Source organism: Rhizophagus irregularis, chromosome 13 (assembly GCF_026210795.1).
Source record: "Rhizophagus irregularis chromosome 13, complete sequence".
Classification (NCBI taxonomy): Eukaryota; Fungi; Glomeromycota; class Glomeromycetes; order Glomerales; family Glomeraceae; genus Rhizophagus; species Rhizophagus irregularis.
Genome location: NC_089441.1, coordinates 3,086,832 through 3,103,258, shown reverse-complemented (window position 1 = coordinate 3,103,258; position 16,427 = coordinate 3,086,832). Strand labels below are relative to the sequence as shown.

Here is a 16,427-nt window from a genome sequence, read left to right as displayed (position 1 = left end):
GTAAATAAAATAGTTGAGACAGAAAAGTTCATATATGAACCATCAACTGCGCTGGGTACATCACCTTCGTCCCCAAAAAATCAAGAAGGAAATACATAACGATTAGATAATTTTGAAGCCAAAATGGATCAGGCGTTTAGTATGTTAACAAATATGACAGGAAAATTTGACCTTTATATGAATAATCAAACACCATATGTCAATGAAAACAGGGCTAGAGAATTCAATAACGGAATAACCAACCCCCAATATAATCAAAAATGATAGTACAACCTATAGATATTTGACCATCTATTGATGGTATTATAGACATTAAAAATACATTTAAGATAACAACAATTAATGTATCAGGACTAAATACAATACTTAAGCAAGAACAAGTTTTAAATTATATGAAAATTAATAAGATTAGTTGTTTAATAGTTACAGAAACAAAACTTCAAACTGCTAGTGCGAAAATGATTTATAAAGATTATAAGGATATAACGACTTGGTGGTCATACGACGCTGACAACCATTTTTCGACTGGAGTCAGGATTATAATGAATAACGATTATGCAAAATATGTTATAAAAAAAAATATCATTGAAGGTCAAGCTTTAAAACTTACGTTACTGTTGAAGGGAAAGATTTGTTTCACAATAATCGCAATTTATAACTTTTTGAATAATAGTTATAAAGATGAAATTTTGGAATTTTATACGAAATTAGAAGAAATTTTAATAGTTGAGAAAAAATTACAAGCTAAAATAATTTGTGTTGGAGATTTTAATGCAAGCTATGATACAGCGATAGCTCAACAAAGAGCAAATCGAAAAATTTTTTGGAAAGATCGTATTTTTCAAATATTAAAAAAGAATGTTATGGTTGATATTAATTTAATATATCATGATAGACCATTGAATACATGGAATAGATCAGATAAAAAATCTAGAATTGATTATATGTGGGTTACAGAAGATTTAGTATCAGATACTATCTATGTGTCTACGAATAAAGTTCACATATTTGAAACCGATCATTCAGCTGTAACAGTATATTTCTAAATAGATGACCTGTTTCATACAAAACAATTATTCAAAAAGAAAAAACATAATAATAAAAATTTGAAAGTGGATTATAAGAAAATAGATAGTCAATTATGGGAAACATATGCAGAAAAAATAGAGAAGTTATTGGATAAAGAAAAAGATATAATTAATAGCGTAGAAATTTCAATCAATAATATAAATAGAATATGGAATACAATTTGAGATACGTTTAAAAAGCTAATAGTGAATTGCCAAAAAAGAAAGGTAACCCAAACAAAGAAGTGTTGCCAAAAACAATTGTGTTTTATAAGAGATTTTTACATAAACTATCATATATCTTAACAAATTTAACAGAAAAAAAGATTATGAGTTTAAATTTAACTAATTATAGAGAGTGTAAAAAATTTATAGAAAAGCATTATGAAACAATAACAGAAATATGTCTTAAGTTTGCAATAGACATAGATGGACTGCTTGATAAAAATATAAAAGAGTTTAAAGAAATAGTCAAGATAGTTTTTAAATTAGTTCAAGTGAATTTTGCTGAAAAAAGTAAAATATATAAAGAAGAGAAAATGAAGTTTTATATCCAACGACAGTGTGAGGATCTACAAGATAATAAAAAAAGGTTTCTAGATTCTACGTTGAATAGAAAAAGAAGTAAAATTGTCCTGAATAAAATAGTGATAGAAAAAAATTCAGTAAAACAATTAATTTCAGATGAGGAATTGATAGAAAATGAGTTGATCGAATATTTCAGATCATTTGCGGAAAAAAAGTTGAATTCAAATGAAAAGTTAAAAGGAAGATGGATTCGTCAATATAGTCCGAAACAAGATATAAATGAATGTTGGTACAACGAGGTCATTCAACCTATTAGTAAGAGTGAATGGGACCATATGATTAGACAGCTAGCAAATGATAAAGCACTAGGAATCTCCCAGATATCGAATGAAATGCTCAAACATATGGGAATTTCAATGAAAAGTGTCACGTTAAAATTAGCAAATTTATGTTTACAAGTTGGTGATATCCCTGAAGAATGGAGACACGCGTTATTATACCTTATCCTGAAGATAATGGATTGGGAATACTCATTAACAAAAACTAGACCAATAATACTTTTAGAAACTTTAAGAAAAGTGTTAATGAAAATTATTACAAAAAGATTATCTAAAGTTATTGCAGAGCGTAATATATTAAAGGGAGGTAATCACGCGGGACTACCTGGTGGATCTACAGAGGTGCCTCTAAGAATCATTAATACTTGTATCGAAGATGCAAAGAAGAATAATAAAGAGTTATGGTTGACTTTTCAGGACCTCTCTAAAGCTTACAATAGGGTAGATATTAAGATGCTTAGATTAGCATTGCAAAGAATTAAGATCCCAGAGGTTTTGATCTGTTTGATGATTAACTTATTTACGAATAGTAAAAAAAGTGTTATAAAAGAAAATGGAATAACGAGACAATATACGTCTATTATAGGAATAGATCAAGGTGAGGTCATTTCACTGCTGCTATAGACAATTTATTACGATCCATTGCTTGCAGAAATTAATTCATTAAAAATGAGATATGAAATTGAACATTGTTTTAAAAGTAATATACAATCTGAGCAAGAAGAAAAACTTAGGATCAATATATCATCACAGTCATACATGAATGACGTCACGTGGATTACTAAAAATAAAGCTCAGTTAGAGCAGATCTTGAAAATTGCAGATGAATTCAACATTATGAATAATATACAAACAAATTATGATAAGTTTGAAATGATAACGAATAAAAAGTTAGATAAAGATATTGTTGAAGTTAATTTTGAATCGTCAAAAAGAATGGTTAAACCATTAACATCAAAAGAATCTGTGAGAATTTTAGGTGTCTGGATTAATTTAGACTTAAAAACTAATTATGTCTTTAATCAGTGTAAGGATATTATTAAAAGATATAATAAAACAATTAGCTTCAAACAAATAACAGATTTGCAGATGAAATATATATATAATCACGTGATCATTCCTCATGTTGACTATAAAGCACAATTGTTAGTTTGGACAAATTCTCAAACAAAAAAATTAAACTCTACCTGTAGATATATGTTTAAAAGAAAAGCGTCATTGCCACTTACTACTCCTAATAGTATTATACATTCATCATTGGGCTACGCTATTAAAGATATTAATACGATTTAAGCTCAAAAACAGTTAAGTAGATTATACAATCAAGAGATATCAAAGGGTGTGATGAAAGATATTTTTGAAATAGATTGTAAACAATTGCAAAGTGAATTATTGTCTAATAAATCTCCATTAGCAACATGGAATATCAGTCTAAAAGACTTACAAGTAAAACACTATTTGTTAGCTCATGTTTTAGCGCTCTTATACAACAATATGTTAACCATTAAATCAAGTGGTGTGAAAGTTAATCAGATTCAAGGGGGATTATTACCAATAGTAGAAATATGTACACATAAAGAAATATTTACAAATGGAATTAGTAAGGGACTGAAAGGGAAAAATGTTTATTTCGTTAATCAGTTAATGTCGTCAGATGGTATACATCTTCTGAGATATAAAGATTTGAAATACAGAACTAAGATAAATACACAGGGTAGAATCCCTAATTGGTTCAAGTTTATAGAAACTAAACTTATTGAAGATCCTTTAAAATCTAAGAAGGTGAAAACTGATTATCAATTAGGATATAATATACATAGTGTAAACACAAAAATTGATAATTTAAAAACAAAAAATTGGATAACAACCTTTCATGATCAAATAGGTACTAAACCTATAATAGGGCGTGTTTTAGATAATCCAAATGAGGACAAAATTCGTATAGAACATTGGATACAAGACCTAGAAAATGATCAAATATCACCATCAGTACAATTACCAATCCTTAAAAAATGTGAAGGATGTGAAGTGAAAATGAATCAGATCAGAAATAAAAGAAGTAACACTAAAGTAAGGTGTATAGCAGATATTAATATAGAGAATTGTGTTAAAGTTAATGCAAATTCAATACAAAATGATCGTTATATAGCAGATATAGCTATTTACGAGGCGTTAGCTCAAGCAGAATGTAAATACTACGAAAAAACATCTATGAATGAATGTATTATTGAAAAAGTGAATGGTTTGTTCAAATATATACATCCAAGTGATTATCGTAATGCGTTGATAGAAATTGCAAATAGTTTAATGCAAGAAACTGATATAGAGATTTATACAGATGGATCGATGAAAAATATAGCGACTAACGAAATAATGATGGGTTGTGCGTTTGTAATTAGTGCTCCTATAAAGAAAAGTTTTAATTGTGGAATTGCAGATAATCCTTCTTCTAATAAGGCTGAATTAATGGCAGTGATATTAAGTTTAATGATCTGTCCTAAAGCTGCAAATGTTGAAATATATAGTGATTCTCAATGGGTAGTTAATATATTTGATGATTTAAATTTTTTGACGATTAAAGATATAGAAAGATCAAAAGTTAATTATAAGGTTTTATGGTTATGTTTATTCAAGATAATTAGAATCTATAGTCTCAAAGTAAAGATAACTAAAGTTAAAGCGCATAGTGATTGAGATCATGATAAAGAAGCAGATAAGCTCGCTAAATCTGGTGCTGAGAAAAATGTATTAATAATAGAGGATAAATTGTTATTACACAATGGTACGGTTTGTTGGAAAGATATGCCTATAGAACATAACCCTATCCTTATGATAAAGGGAATAAAGGACGCTCAATTTATAGAAGAATTCCTAATGCTACACCGTAATGAAGTTTATAGACAATGAGATCTATTAAGGTTGATAGATTGGAAAATATCTTTAAAGTTAAATAACATAAATCAATATGATATATTGTTTGAGGATCATTATTTACAATCATTTAGGATTAAAATTTGCTGTAATGAATTACCAACTTGTGCTAATTTAAAAAAGCGAAAGCCAGATCTATATGATGAAAATTGGAGATGTAATTTTTGTAAAATAGAAGAAGAAACCTTTGACCATTTTTGGAAATGTAGTAAGATTCAAAATGTGATGCAAGATATACTTATATCAGTATTGGGTTTTAGACTTGTCCAATTGGTTTTTTTAATTGGACAATTTTGAACTGTCCAAAACCAGTTTTGGACATAGTTTTGGACATAGTTTTGGACAGTTTAAAACTGCTCAAGAGTCCTAATATTCATCAACTGAAACTAAAAATAAAATAAAAATATAATGTTAAAATGTTAAAAAAGTAAATATTTAATATTAATTAAATAAAAAAAATTAATGTAAAATCAAATAATATTAAAAATTAATATTTAAAGATTTTTGAAGTAATTTAATAATTGAACTAAAATTAAAATTAGCCAAAATTAGTCATAATTCTGGCCAAAATTTAAATTTTTTATCATGTGATCTGTCCAAAACCTGTCCAATGGAAAAAAGGTTTTAGTTTTGGACAAGTTTTGGACAAGTTTTGGACAGGTTTTGGACAAATGTCCAAAACGTCCAATTGTCCAATTGCCCAATACTGCTCATACGATTAAAAATTTTTTTAGTTAAAATTATACAGGAGTATTCAAGAGATGATATAGATATACAAGAATTAAAAGGTAAAATTAATGAGCTTGGTATGTAGGATATTGGATGCTTATATGATTTTACATTTTTAATGAAGAATCAAGTCAGTTGTCAGTTAATAGAATTATTAAGGTGCTATAAAATAACTGAAGAAAAATTGTTGTATAAGGTACTGAAACAAATAACTGGAAGAGTTTTATTAGAATTCAAAGTGCTTATTTGGGAACCAAGGAACGAGTTACAAATAAAGGAAGAAAAGTGGTGCGGTATTAGCGGTAAAGATAAAAAAGCTAAGTCACATAGTAAACGCACTGAAGTGGGTATTAAAAATGTTAGCTGTAATATGTTAAAAAGTAATTGGAATAAATGGAATGATTTGGCATTCCATCGTGGCGATCATTGGGCAAATTTTTAGGTAGATTATGACAGTCACCTTTGAATTTGAGGTCGCATCATGGTTTTTAACAATGATGTGATCGTTTAGGTGACAGGTCGACTTGTTTTCTATGAAAAGTAGTTTTGTTTCATAATGCTTAATTCTTATATGTATTTGTTTATCTTATATTTTGTAAGTTTATATATGTAAGTAAGTGTGATTATAATAGGACATGATTGCATCTATAATAAAGTTTTTTTAAAAAAAAAAAAAATAATATTTAAGGAGTTTGCTATTTATCACCAGTATTACAATTTTTTATATTTCACGTGATTTAAGATCAATTAACGTTTTATTTGTTATTGTAAAATTTTTTTTATTGCGTAACTATGGCAAATAGTCGTAAATCATTGCATAATTGCGTCCAATAGTAATCATTAATTACAAAGTTTTTTTTCAGATTATACAAGAAATCAAGAATACGCAACTAAGGCCATACAAACTTGATTTTATGGTTTTCATAATATAAAAATTTCATCAATAACCCGGCAACCTAGCTTTTAATTTTTTTTTTCAAAAATTTTATATGTGAAATTTTTTTTCAATTTTTAAAAAACTCTCACCCGGCATAGTTACAATATAAAAATTTTTTTTAAGACCTAACAAAAACTGATCCAGCCGGACTATGAAAACCATTTTTACCACTTTGTGTCGCCTAACAAATATCTTACATTAAACTGAACTTTAAACCCCACTTAAAATATTGCCTACTAAATCTATCATGTTAACTAATAAGGTTTAGTTATTATTTTCTTTATCAACTAAGTCAGCTTTATGTTACCTACATCCTCTAATATTATGCCCTTTTTCCAGATAATAACTACAGGTTTTAGAAGACAAAGATACATGTTGATAATTATTCTCTTCAGTTGATGATTTATATCATTTTGAAGGATGACCTTTTGGCTTGTGATATTCTAAATTTGATATTTCCAGAATATTACGTTCTTCCACTACAACTAATAGCTGTCACTGGTAATTATAGGAGGATTCTTGAATCTCATCATTAAAATGTGATATAGAATAAACTTTTTCTATATTTAATCCAGTATTATGATGATATTTCATAATAAATTGGGTAAGAAGTCCAATCAATTCTGATACAACACCTTCTGCTACAGCAACTTGGACACTTGTCTTTGCTACTGATATTGTAGAACCAAACTCAATCTTTTTATTGACTCTTTCTTTAATATTTGACGTATAAACATTTGCAGACTGAATTTGATCAATATAATATAAAGCTTTGGTGGTATAATCTTTATTTCCTTGAGCAACTATAATATAATTAGTTGTTTCAGTTGGTATTGATTCATACCAACGTGGATGAATAAACCCCATATGAAAAATAGCTTTACTAGACTGAAGAAGAATCCGATACTGATATCGACATGGTATTCTTTGATTGATAATATACATACATGTACAAAACAAGGTTGAATTTTTGAGAATTACTACATAATGTGGTATAGATATTGATGATGTTACAGTGATATAATAAATCTCCCATATTTCTTGGATTTCGTCACTGTTTATATCTGATAAGAGATCTTGTAATCTAATTTGCAGTAGTGTTTCGATCCGGATAAAACCTCAAATATTTTAACATGGGATTATGATTAAAAAGATTACAAATTTCGGCTTTGAGTGGACTATAATTTTGGCCAGAATTAAAATAATATTATTCAATAAATTTTTATTAATTTTGGTGGTTATTTCCTTTAAATTAACCGAAGCCAGGTATCTGGATAAAAACTGGATAAAACTGTTACAGATCGAAACTCTAATTTGCAGTTTATCATATATACGTTCAATTATACCATTAGATTGCTCATTATTGGATTCTTTAACTTGATCAATTGAAATTAATATTCCCTGATATAATAATAACTGTTTTATTTGAGCTCGTTGAAGTGATAATAGAATAGATGCTAAATGAGGACCCAGACATCACATATATAACTCATAACTGATCTGCATGAATTTAGCACTTTTTGCTCCTGCTAAAATAGACCTAATTTGCTAAAAATCAAATTATCACATTTTAAATCTATACTAATTTGCTAAAACTCAAAATATAAGTGTAACTTTTTAGCAAATTGGCCTAAATTTCAAAAAAAAATCACGTTTTTTGTGATTATCTCGGCATCCAGTGGTCTAATTTATGCAAATTTTTTTTTGTTTTGTAGCCCTCATCGAGCTCTACAAATTAAAAAAAAAAATTCGCATGAATCAGATAACTGGATACCGAGATAATCGCAAAAAACTGAAAATAAAAAAAATGTTGCGAAACTAATCAGACGGTTTTTGGCCTGCATTATGCTTAATTTTGGCCAAAATATAACCCAGACCTCGAAACTAATATTTTTAAAAATATTATTAATAAAAGTTAAAAAAAAGGATAAGTTAAATTCAAAAAAAAGTACTAATTTGCTCAAATATATATAAAATATGACTTTGTAAAATCAACACAATTTGCTAAAACTCATAATTATGACTATTAATTAATTTTCAATCAATTTGCTCTATCTAAAATTATGAGTTTAACCTAATTTTGATTGAATTTGCTAAAACTCAAATGTAAGTTATATATGTGATGTCCGGGATCCTGCTAAATGATCCTTTAAAATAGAGTCAATATTTTTGAAAATTGTATTATATGTTGTTGGAAGACCAGTTGATGGATTTGACCCATAATATTTCTTAATTTGATTATATTGTGCTTCTTTGTCCAGTTCATTTTCAATGACTTTTACTAACTCCTTTAATAAAGTTCCTCAATCTAAATATTTTTTAAGAACACCATTAATGGATTCAACTCGTTGAGTTGACTCAACACCTGCTGTAAATACTTTTGAAATCGCGTATTTTGCCCATGATTCATGGCTAGAATAAAGTTTTTTTTCAAGGTAAGATCGACACAGCTCATACTTTGTGAGCATTTTGGTGTATCTTAATTCAAATTGATACTCAGTATAACTATTACGCATGTGATAAAAATCTTTAATAAAATTTTGAACCATATCATTACGTAGTAAAGCTTTGGCTTTTTTTTTTATATTTTCTGCAATATGGTAAATATATAATAAATGACGAGTTTGTGGATAAACAACTTGAACAGCAGCTAACATTGCTGGGTCACCGTCTGTATATGATACATGAGGTGAAAGATTATTTGTTACTTTTAAAGTGCATTGTAATATCCAAATATAATCAGCTTGTGTCTCATATTTCGTAAGAGCTTGAATAAGAACTCTTGTTTTAAAATTATTGTCAATTCCAATAAACAAGCTTAGTGCCATTTCGTATCTATTCATTTTTGCCGTGTTATTATAAATGACAACATTATGAAATTTAGGCCGAAGTTTATTACACTGTTTACTTGTTATCCAAAAAAGACCGATAAGTTCATTAGATGGTCCTTTTAAGCGTGGTATTATTATATAATTAAGATCTTCTTCATATTGTTTTAAAAGATATAAAAACATTGTAGCAGCATCAAATTCATCATGAAACTGAACACCTCAAAATTTTTGGATTGCATTATAGAGGTTTTTTTTTTAATATGGTACTGTGGAAATTCGTGAACAAGAAGATCATATTGTTATCCTGCACTTAGATTACCCTTTGTAGTATAATGTTCAATTTTATCTAAAATTGATTGTGAAAAGCGTAAGTTTTTAGAAGCTAATTCTATTGAAACAGGATTACATTGATGATTATGGCTATTGTTAAACTTCGTAAGGTGTATATCAGCAGCATGTTTGCCAAAATAGAAGTTAGCTTGCCAAGGACAGTTTGTTTTAGTTGAACTACTCTTACGATATAATGTAATATCCTCTACTTTATTTGGATTATTAATTCCAGCTTTCCAACATTGATAAACACGACGACGAGTAATAGTTTTATCAATAATATCAAGATCTTTATGAAATTTAATAGCAACAAAACCATTGTATTTGGCAAACATATTAACAGCAGTTTCAACTGCATCCCAATCTTTGAAGGTATCATTAATATTTAATATTTCAGTTGTAATTGTTGTATCATTAATATCATCAGTTGTATGATTATTATCATTCGTATTATTTTGTTCACAATCAGGTTCAGTAATTATATCTAAAGATACCACTACTTGCTTCCCTTTATTTTTTGGATGAAATTGGTCAGATGGTTGGCCTTGATATTGATGATATTCGTAGTCCATCAATTGAAGATAAGATGACAATTGGTCTTAGTTTTGATATTCATAATCCATCAGCTGAAGACCAGATGATAATTGGCATTGATTTTGATATTTGTAATCCATTAGTTGATAATCGGATGATGGTTAGCCTTGAGTTTGATATTCATAATCTATCAGTTGAAGATAAGATGATGGTTGGCCCTGATTTTGATATTCATAATCCATCAATTGATCAGATGATGGTTGGCCTTGGTCTTGATATTTATAATCCATAAATTGAAGGTTAAATGGTCAGTTTTGATATTCGTTATTCATAATTAATATTCGTAATTTATAGCTTGATTTAATATTAATATTATGGTGACTGATATCTAACTTTAAAGTTGTTTATGAGACTAGTCGTAAAGACAACCGAAGAAGAAGCTTAAAAAAACCTAAAAAATCAGAAAGAATATTTATGTGAAAAATCAAGTTAGTTACTCTTTGTAAAATAAAGTAAGTATTAGTTCTATAAAATGTACTAACTTGTTAAACTTTTGATATCCTAACTTCAAATTTTTTTTTAGATACTAACTATAAAGCTTAAAGAAAAGACGTGTCTAAGAAAGAAGTGTTTATGGGAAACATGTTTGTAAAAAGTTTTGTGGGAAAAGAGTAATTTAACGAAACAAACAATGATGGAATAAGTCACGTGATAAAGTGAACTATATCTTTAATAGTAAGATTACACAAAAGTAGTTACTGATGATGATCACTGGTAAATAAAGTTAAAATTTAATTATATAATACCGGTGATGATCACCACAGGTGATATGTAGCAATTTTCAATTTTCAATATTCAATAATAATAATTTTTTTAGCCAATCAGATTTCAATCAGGTAGGGGTGGGGTTAAGGCTACTAATTGAGAGAAATCAGCTGATTTCTAGCACGTCTCTAAATATACTAGAATTTACCAACTATTTAAAAAGTAAATTAATAATTCTAATTTTAATAATCAATTGCCATAATTATTGCTAAAATAAATTAAAATTATATATAGAATTAAAATTGAAAAATTATATTATATTATATAATTTTATTTATCGCAATTTTTGAATTACTGAGAACAGTTTAAAGAGGAAAATAAAATAAAATAAATGATTTTTTTTAAAAACCCACGAAAACAGTAAATTTTATTGCATTTTTAGATAGAAAAGATACGATTATAATCTGAAAATATTAATTTTAAAGCAGAAAACTTAATTTTTTGGTAAGTTTGCATATAAGTAACTTTTAAGATTTTGTGTAATCTAAAAGTTCTCTATAAGTAAACTTACCTAAGAGTTGGATTTTTCATCCTAAAATTAAGGTTTCATGTTATAATCACACCTTCTCCTTTCAAAAATACAATAAAATTTACTGTTTTCATGGATTTTTGAAAAAAATCATTTTTTTTATTTTATTTTCCTATTTAAACTGTTTTCAGTAATTCGAAAATTGTGATAATATAAAAGTTTAAATTTTAATAATTTAATTAATATTTTTTTTTTTTAGGGTAAATTTATATCTAGCACCCCTGTATTATGCTTAAATCTAATTCCTGAGATATGACTTACATAAATCTCACGTGAGAAAAAAATTTTCTGAAATCCAAACTCCAGAGTTAATTTTATTTGTACAAATTTTTTACTGTATTCTTATATCGCAAAAATATTCTTATATCACAAAAATTAAAATTGACTTAGTGATTTTATTGGTTTAAATACAATTAACATGTAAAGATATGATCACGTTACAAAAAAAAATAAAAAAATCTCTGTTAAATATATCATGTAACATAAACCAACAGCTATACAAAGGTGTTCTCATTTGTCTTTTAGGCTTGTTACTTATTACCTGCATTTTTATGAAAAGCAGTATTATGTCCTATTTCATTACAAACACTGACATTTGTAAGAAGTAAACTTAGGGCTTTAGGGATTAACTTTCTCAAACTAAAGCTCTGAACGGGTTGGTTCAGTGCAGTTTTTTTCTAGTTTGGGTAAATAGCTCATTAGAATAGTCACATCAAGACGCGTCAAATGGTGGTAAGATCATCTCTCTAGCCTCGATATATCACAAGATAATCAATGCTAAACAGTTTTTATAAAACTAGCGATAAAATCATATCTATTGATCCTAGAGAAATTATCTTGGCATCATTCAATGGGTCTTAATGAGACGAATCTAATGAGCTTTTTTTCATATTTTTATAATTACTACATAACGAGATATCTTAATTTTCGCATTTTTTTAAATTTTCAAACGTCAAAAAATAAAAATTCCGATCTAATATATAACCCATCTTCTACTGATTGCATTAGAGCGATATTTAGCTCATTAGAACCGTCTCAATGAGACGAGTTGAATGACGGTAAGATCATGTCTCTAACATCATTATATCATGAGATAAATCATGCTAAGCAATTTTAGAAAATCAGCATTAGAAAGGTATCTATCGATGCTAGAGACATGATCTTACCGTCATTCAACTCGTCTCATTGAGACGGTTCTAATGAGTTAAAGATCACTCTAAGTCTCTAATGCAATCAGTAGAAGATGGATTATATCAGGATCCCGGACATCACATATATAACTCTTATTTGAGTTTTAGCAAATTCAATCAAAATTAGGTTAAACTCATAATTTTAGATAGAGCAAATTGATTGTAAATTAATTAATAGTCTTAATTATGAGTTTTAGCAAATTGTATTGATTTTATAAAGTCATATTTTATATTTGAGCAAATTGGTACTTTTTTTTAAATTTAACTTATCCTTTTTTTTTTAACTTTATAAATAATATTTTTAAAAATATTAGTTTCAGGGTCCGGGTTATATTTTGGCCAAAATTAAGTATAATTCCGGCCAAAATTAAGCATAATGCAGGCCAAAAACCATCCATTTAGTTTCGCAACATTTTATTTTTTAATAATTATTTATTTAATTTAGGGTTTAAAATTTGTGCGCACCTGCGCTTGTGCGCACCCCCATGGATATATTATATATAAAAGTCAAAAATGACATTCTAAATCCTTCATGGCTCATTAAGTAAAGTTGTAGAATAGGCAAAATTACGCATAGTAAATAAATTTTTAAGGCTCTATAATATATACATGAGAGTTGTGGCATGAATATTTAAAAAAATTGGAATTTTACTAAAATCACGTGATAATTAATGATTGACAAATTTACTATATAAAAATTACCAAAAATGGAGGAGTGCGCACATGCGCGGGTGTGTACAAATTTTATTTCCTTTAATTTATTATTTTTATTAATTATTATTTTATCTATAATCTACATATTTTAATTATAAAAATTGGCAGTTTAATTTATATTAATCATTTATTTTTTTATTGATAATAAAAGAAAGATTATTAACTCATATTTTGAGTTTTAGCAAATTAGTATAGATTTGAAATGTAATAATTTGATTTTTAGCAAATTAGGTCTATTTTAGCAGGAGCAAAAAGTACTTAAATTCATGCAGATCAGTTATGAGTTATATATGTGATGTCCGGGGTCCTGTTATATCTTAGATTGGAATTTTTATTTTTTGATGTTTGAAAATTTAAAAAAAAATGCGAAAATTAAGATATCTTGTTATGTAGTGATCATAAAAATATGAAAAAAGGCTCATTAGATTCATCTCATTAAGACCTATCGAATGATGCTAAGATCATTTCTCTAGGATCAATAGATACGATTCTATCACTAGTTTTATAAAAACCGTTTAGCATTGATTATCTCGTGATATATCGAGGCTAGAGAGATGATCTTACCACCATTTGACGCGTCTCGATGCGACAATTCTAATGAGCTATTGCTTGTCTTTATACGATTACTGGTTGTTAAGTTATTATGATTTTCACATTTTTTCTTAAAATAAAATAAAACTGAACTGAACTGAATGGTTCTGGTTCCAAAACTGAACCGAAAACTGAACCAAATTTTGGTCAGTTTTGGATCAGTTTTCAGTTCAAACCAGAACCATTCAGAGTTCTACCTCAAACACTTTACTCTTTCTCTACACTACTCAAGTACCTTCGTTTGGGCAGTCAACCTTTAGTAATAACTCTGTTCAGATTCTTTACAGTTTGGAGGTTTATATCATTTATTTATATTTCTTGAGGATTACTGGATATTTTATCAGTAGCGTCAACAGCAGGTCTTTCATCAATAGTGGGTATTTCATCAAGCGCTGGAGATATTTCAGGCGTATTTTGGTTTGATTTCCTTCTAATATAATCTTGAAAAATAATAGTTATTTCATTATCTTCTTGTTCAATATAAATTCCTCTTATAAACAGCCTTTTTAAGTATAGGAACAGTTATTGGGATTGTAGCAGCCTTTCGTATTGGTAATATATTTTCATCTATAAATTCATTATCCTGAGTATTTTCTCTATTATTGAATATTATACTTTCTTGCAGATTCTTATCTTGATAAATATCCTTATATTATATTTAAGGTATCATGCTAGGATTCCACCTACTACTAAGATATATTACCGGTAGAAATTTCACTTTCATATGAAACCTTACCTTAGGATTTGCTTAAATTCTATTGGTTAATTGACTAAAAAGGAAAAAAATCATAACAATGTAACATAAAATTTCCTTTTATAATAGGATCTTTAAAGAGTTTTATATATAAAGCCTTACTTTAGGCCACAGGGTGACCTATCTTAATAGTAGGCGGGTCCTATCATGCTGATGTAGAATGCTGCAGTCTTGGAATTCATCATAACACAAAAATAGTGACAGCATATTATGCCCTTTGAAATAGACTTGAGGCATGAATATAAAAAGGATATTGTCACATTGACAATAATAACATAATGCACATGATTTTTTTTTTCATTTTGTATATCTACAACTTTCCATATTTTTAATACATCATCTTGTCCCACTTTATCAATTATAGCCTAAAGTGTAATAAAATGTGCATCGCATTAATCTTCAATAAATCCATCTGATACTTTTTGTGAATTTTCCTTTGTAAAAATAACAAGGTATTATTTTAACATTAAATCAAATAGTTGTAAATGGTTAATTAGATAGCAACATACCTGCTCGCAATTTAATTTATCATCATTGAGTTTTATCATATTCGTGTTAACAAATAAACATTGAAAAATTTCTGTTTTAATTGTTTTGTTAATAGGTTCAGTGAGATATTTATCAAGAAGCTTTGTTACTATGGGAAACAGATCTTGCCTAACTACAGGAGTAGTATTTGTTATTGTGGCTTGTTTATATTTGTAGAACTGTTCCTATTGCTTTTCATTATTCAATCTTGAATCAAGTTGATTAACAATTTCACATAAGGTACTGTTGGCTTTTAATTGTTGTTTTATGATCCAATTATATCCTTCAACCCTTGCAGTCAGGGTTGGGAAATTTGTATGTACTAGGTAAAATTTGTCCCTGTACTTGTACTGTACTGTACTAAATTTTATATTAATTATTATATGTACTTAACTGTACTTAAAGCTGTCTTAAACTGTACTTAACTGTACTTAATTTTGCAATCCTGCTTGCAGTACTTTTAACACCAGCTGTGAAAATCTTATGAAGATAAGCCTGAGCTCATGATCTACAATTTGGATCTAATGTACGTATAAGATAATCTTTTGTTATTGGATAATCGTTGAGTAATTTGTTCCACCTTTGCTTAAATAATGGTTCACATAAACTGTTACGGCACTGATAGAATTGTTTGATAAAACTATCCTATTTGTCATTTAATTTTGATTTTAAATTTTTAGATAAGTTTTGTGTAATGTGAAATATGCAATAGGCTGCATATGTTTTGGGAAATACAATTGGAATGGCTGCATTGAGTGAAGGATCTGCATGTATCAAGAGATTCGTCATTTACTAATATTTGACAGACAAAACAAGTTTTACATTTGTTATCAATTATTATGAAAACTCCTAATAGCATCTGATACCGGTTGGTTCAAGCTGTATTATTGTTAACTAGAGCTCCTAATGAGTCGAGTCGAGTTGAGTCATGAGTCAAAAACCTTAATTTTAAAATACTTTTTATTAAGTTAGAATATAATCAAACAAAAATTTACAATTATGCGAGTCAAAAATGCAAGTTTATGCGAGTCATTTTCGGAGCTCTATTGTTAACAACTACATCATAATATT

At 27.8% G+C, this 16,427-nt stretch overlaps 2 protein-coding genes across 2 annotated transcripts; both read left to right on the top strand.

The window, feature by feature from the left end:
- Positions 1-5,711: 5,711 nt before the first annotated feature.
- OCT59_005253 (uncharacterized protein) lies at positions 5,712-6,035 on the top strand (the record flags this gene model as incomplete). Its single annotated transcript, XM_066138247.1, has 1 exon — positions 5,712-6,035. The coding sequence occupies one exon, from the start codon at positions 5,712-5,714 to the stop codon at positions 6,033-6,035; it is 324 nt and encodes a 107-aa protein (XP_065997407.1).
- Positions 6,036-10,226: 4,191 nt separating this feature from the next.
- OCT59_005252 (uncharacterized protein) lies at positions 10,227-10,517 on the top strand (the record flags this gene model as incomplete). The annotated part of the gene is made up of 1 exon (XM_066138246.1): positions 10,227-10,517. One exon carries the CDS (start codon positions 10,227-10,229, stop codon positions 10,515-10,517), a length of 291 nt encoding a protein of 96 aa, XP_065997406.1.
- Positions 10,518-16,427: the final 5,910 nt, after the last annotated feature.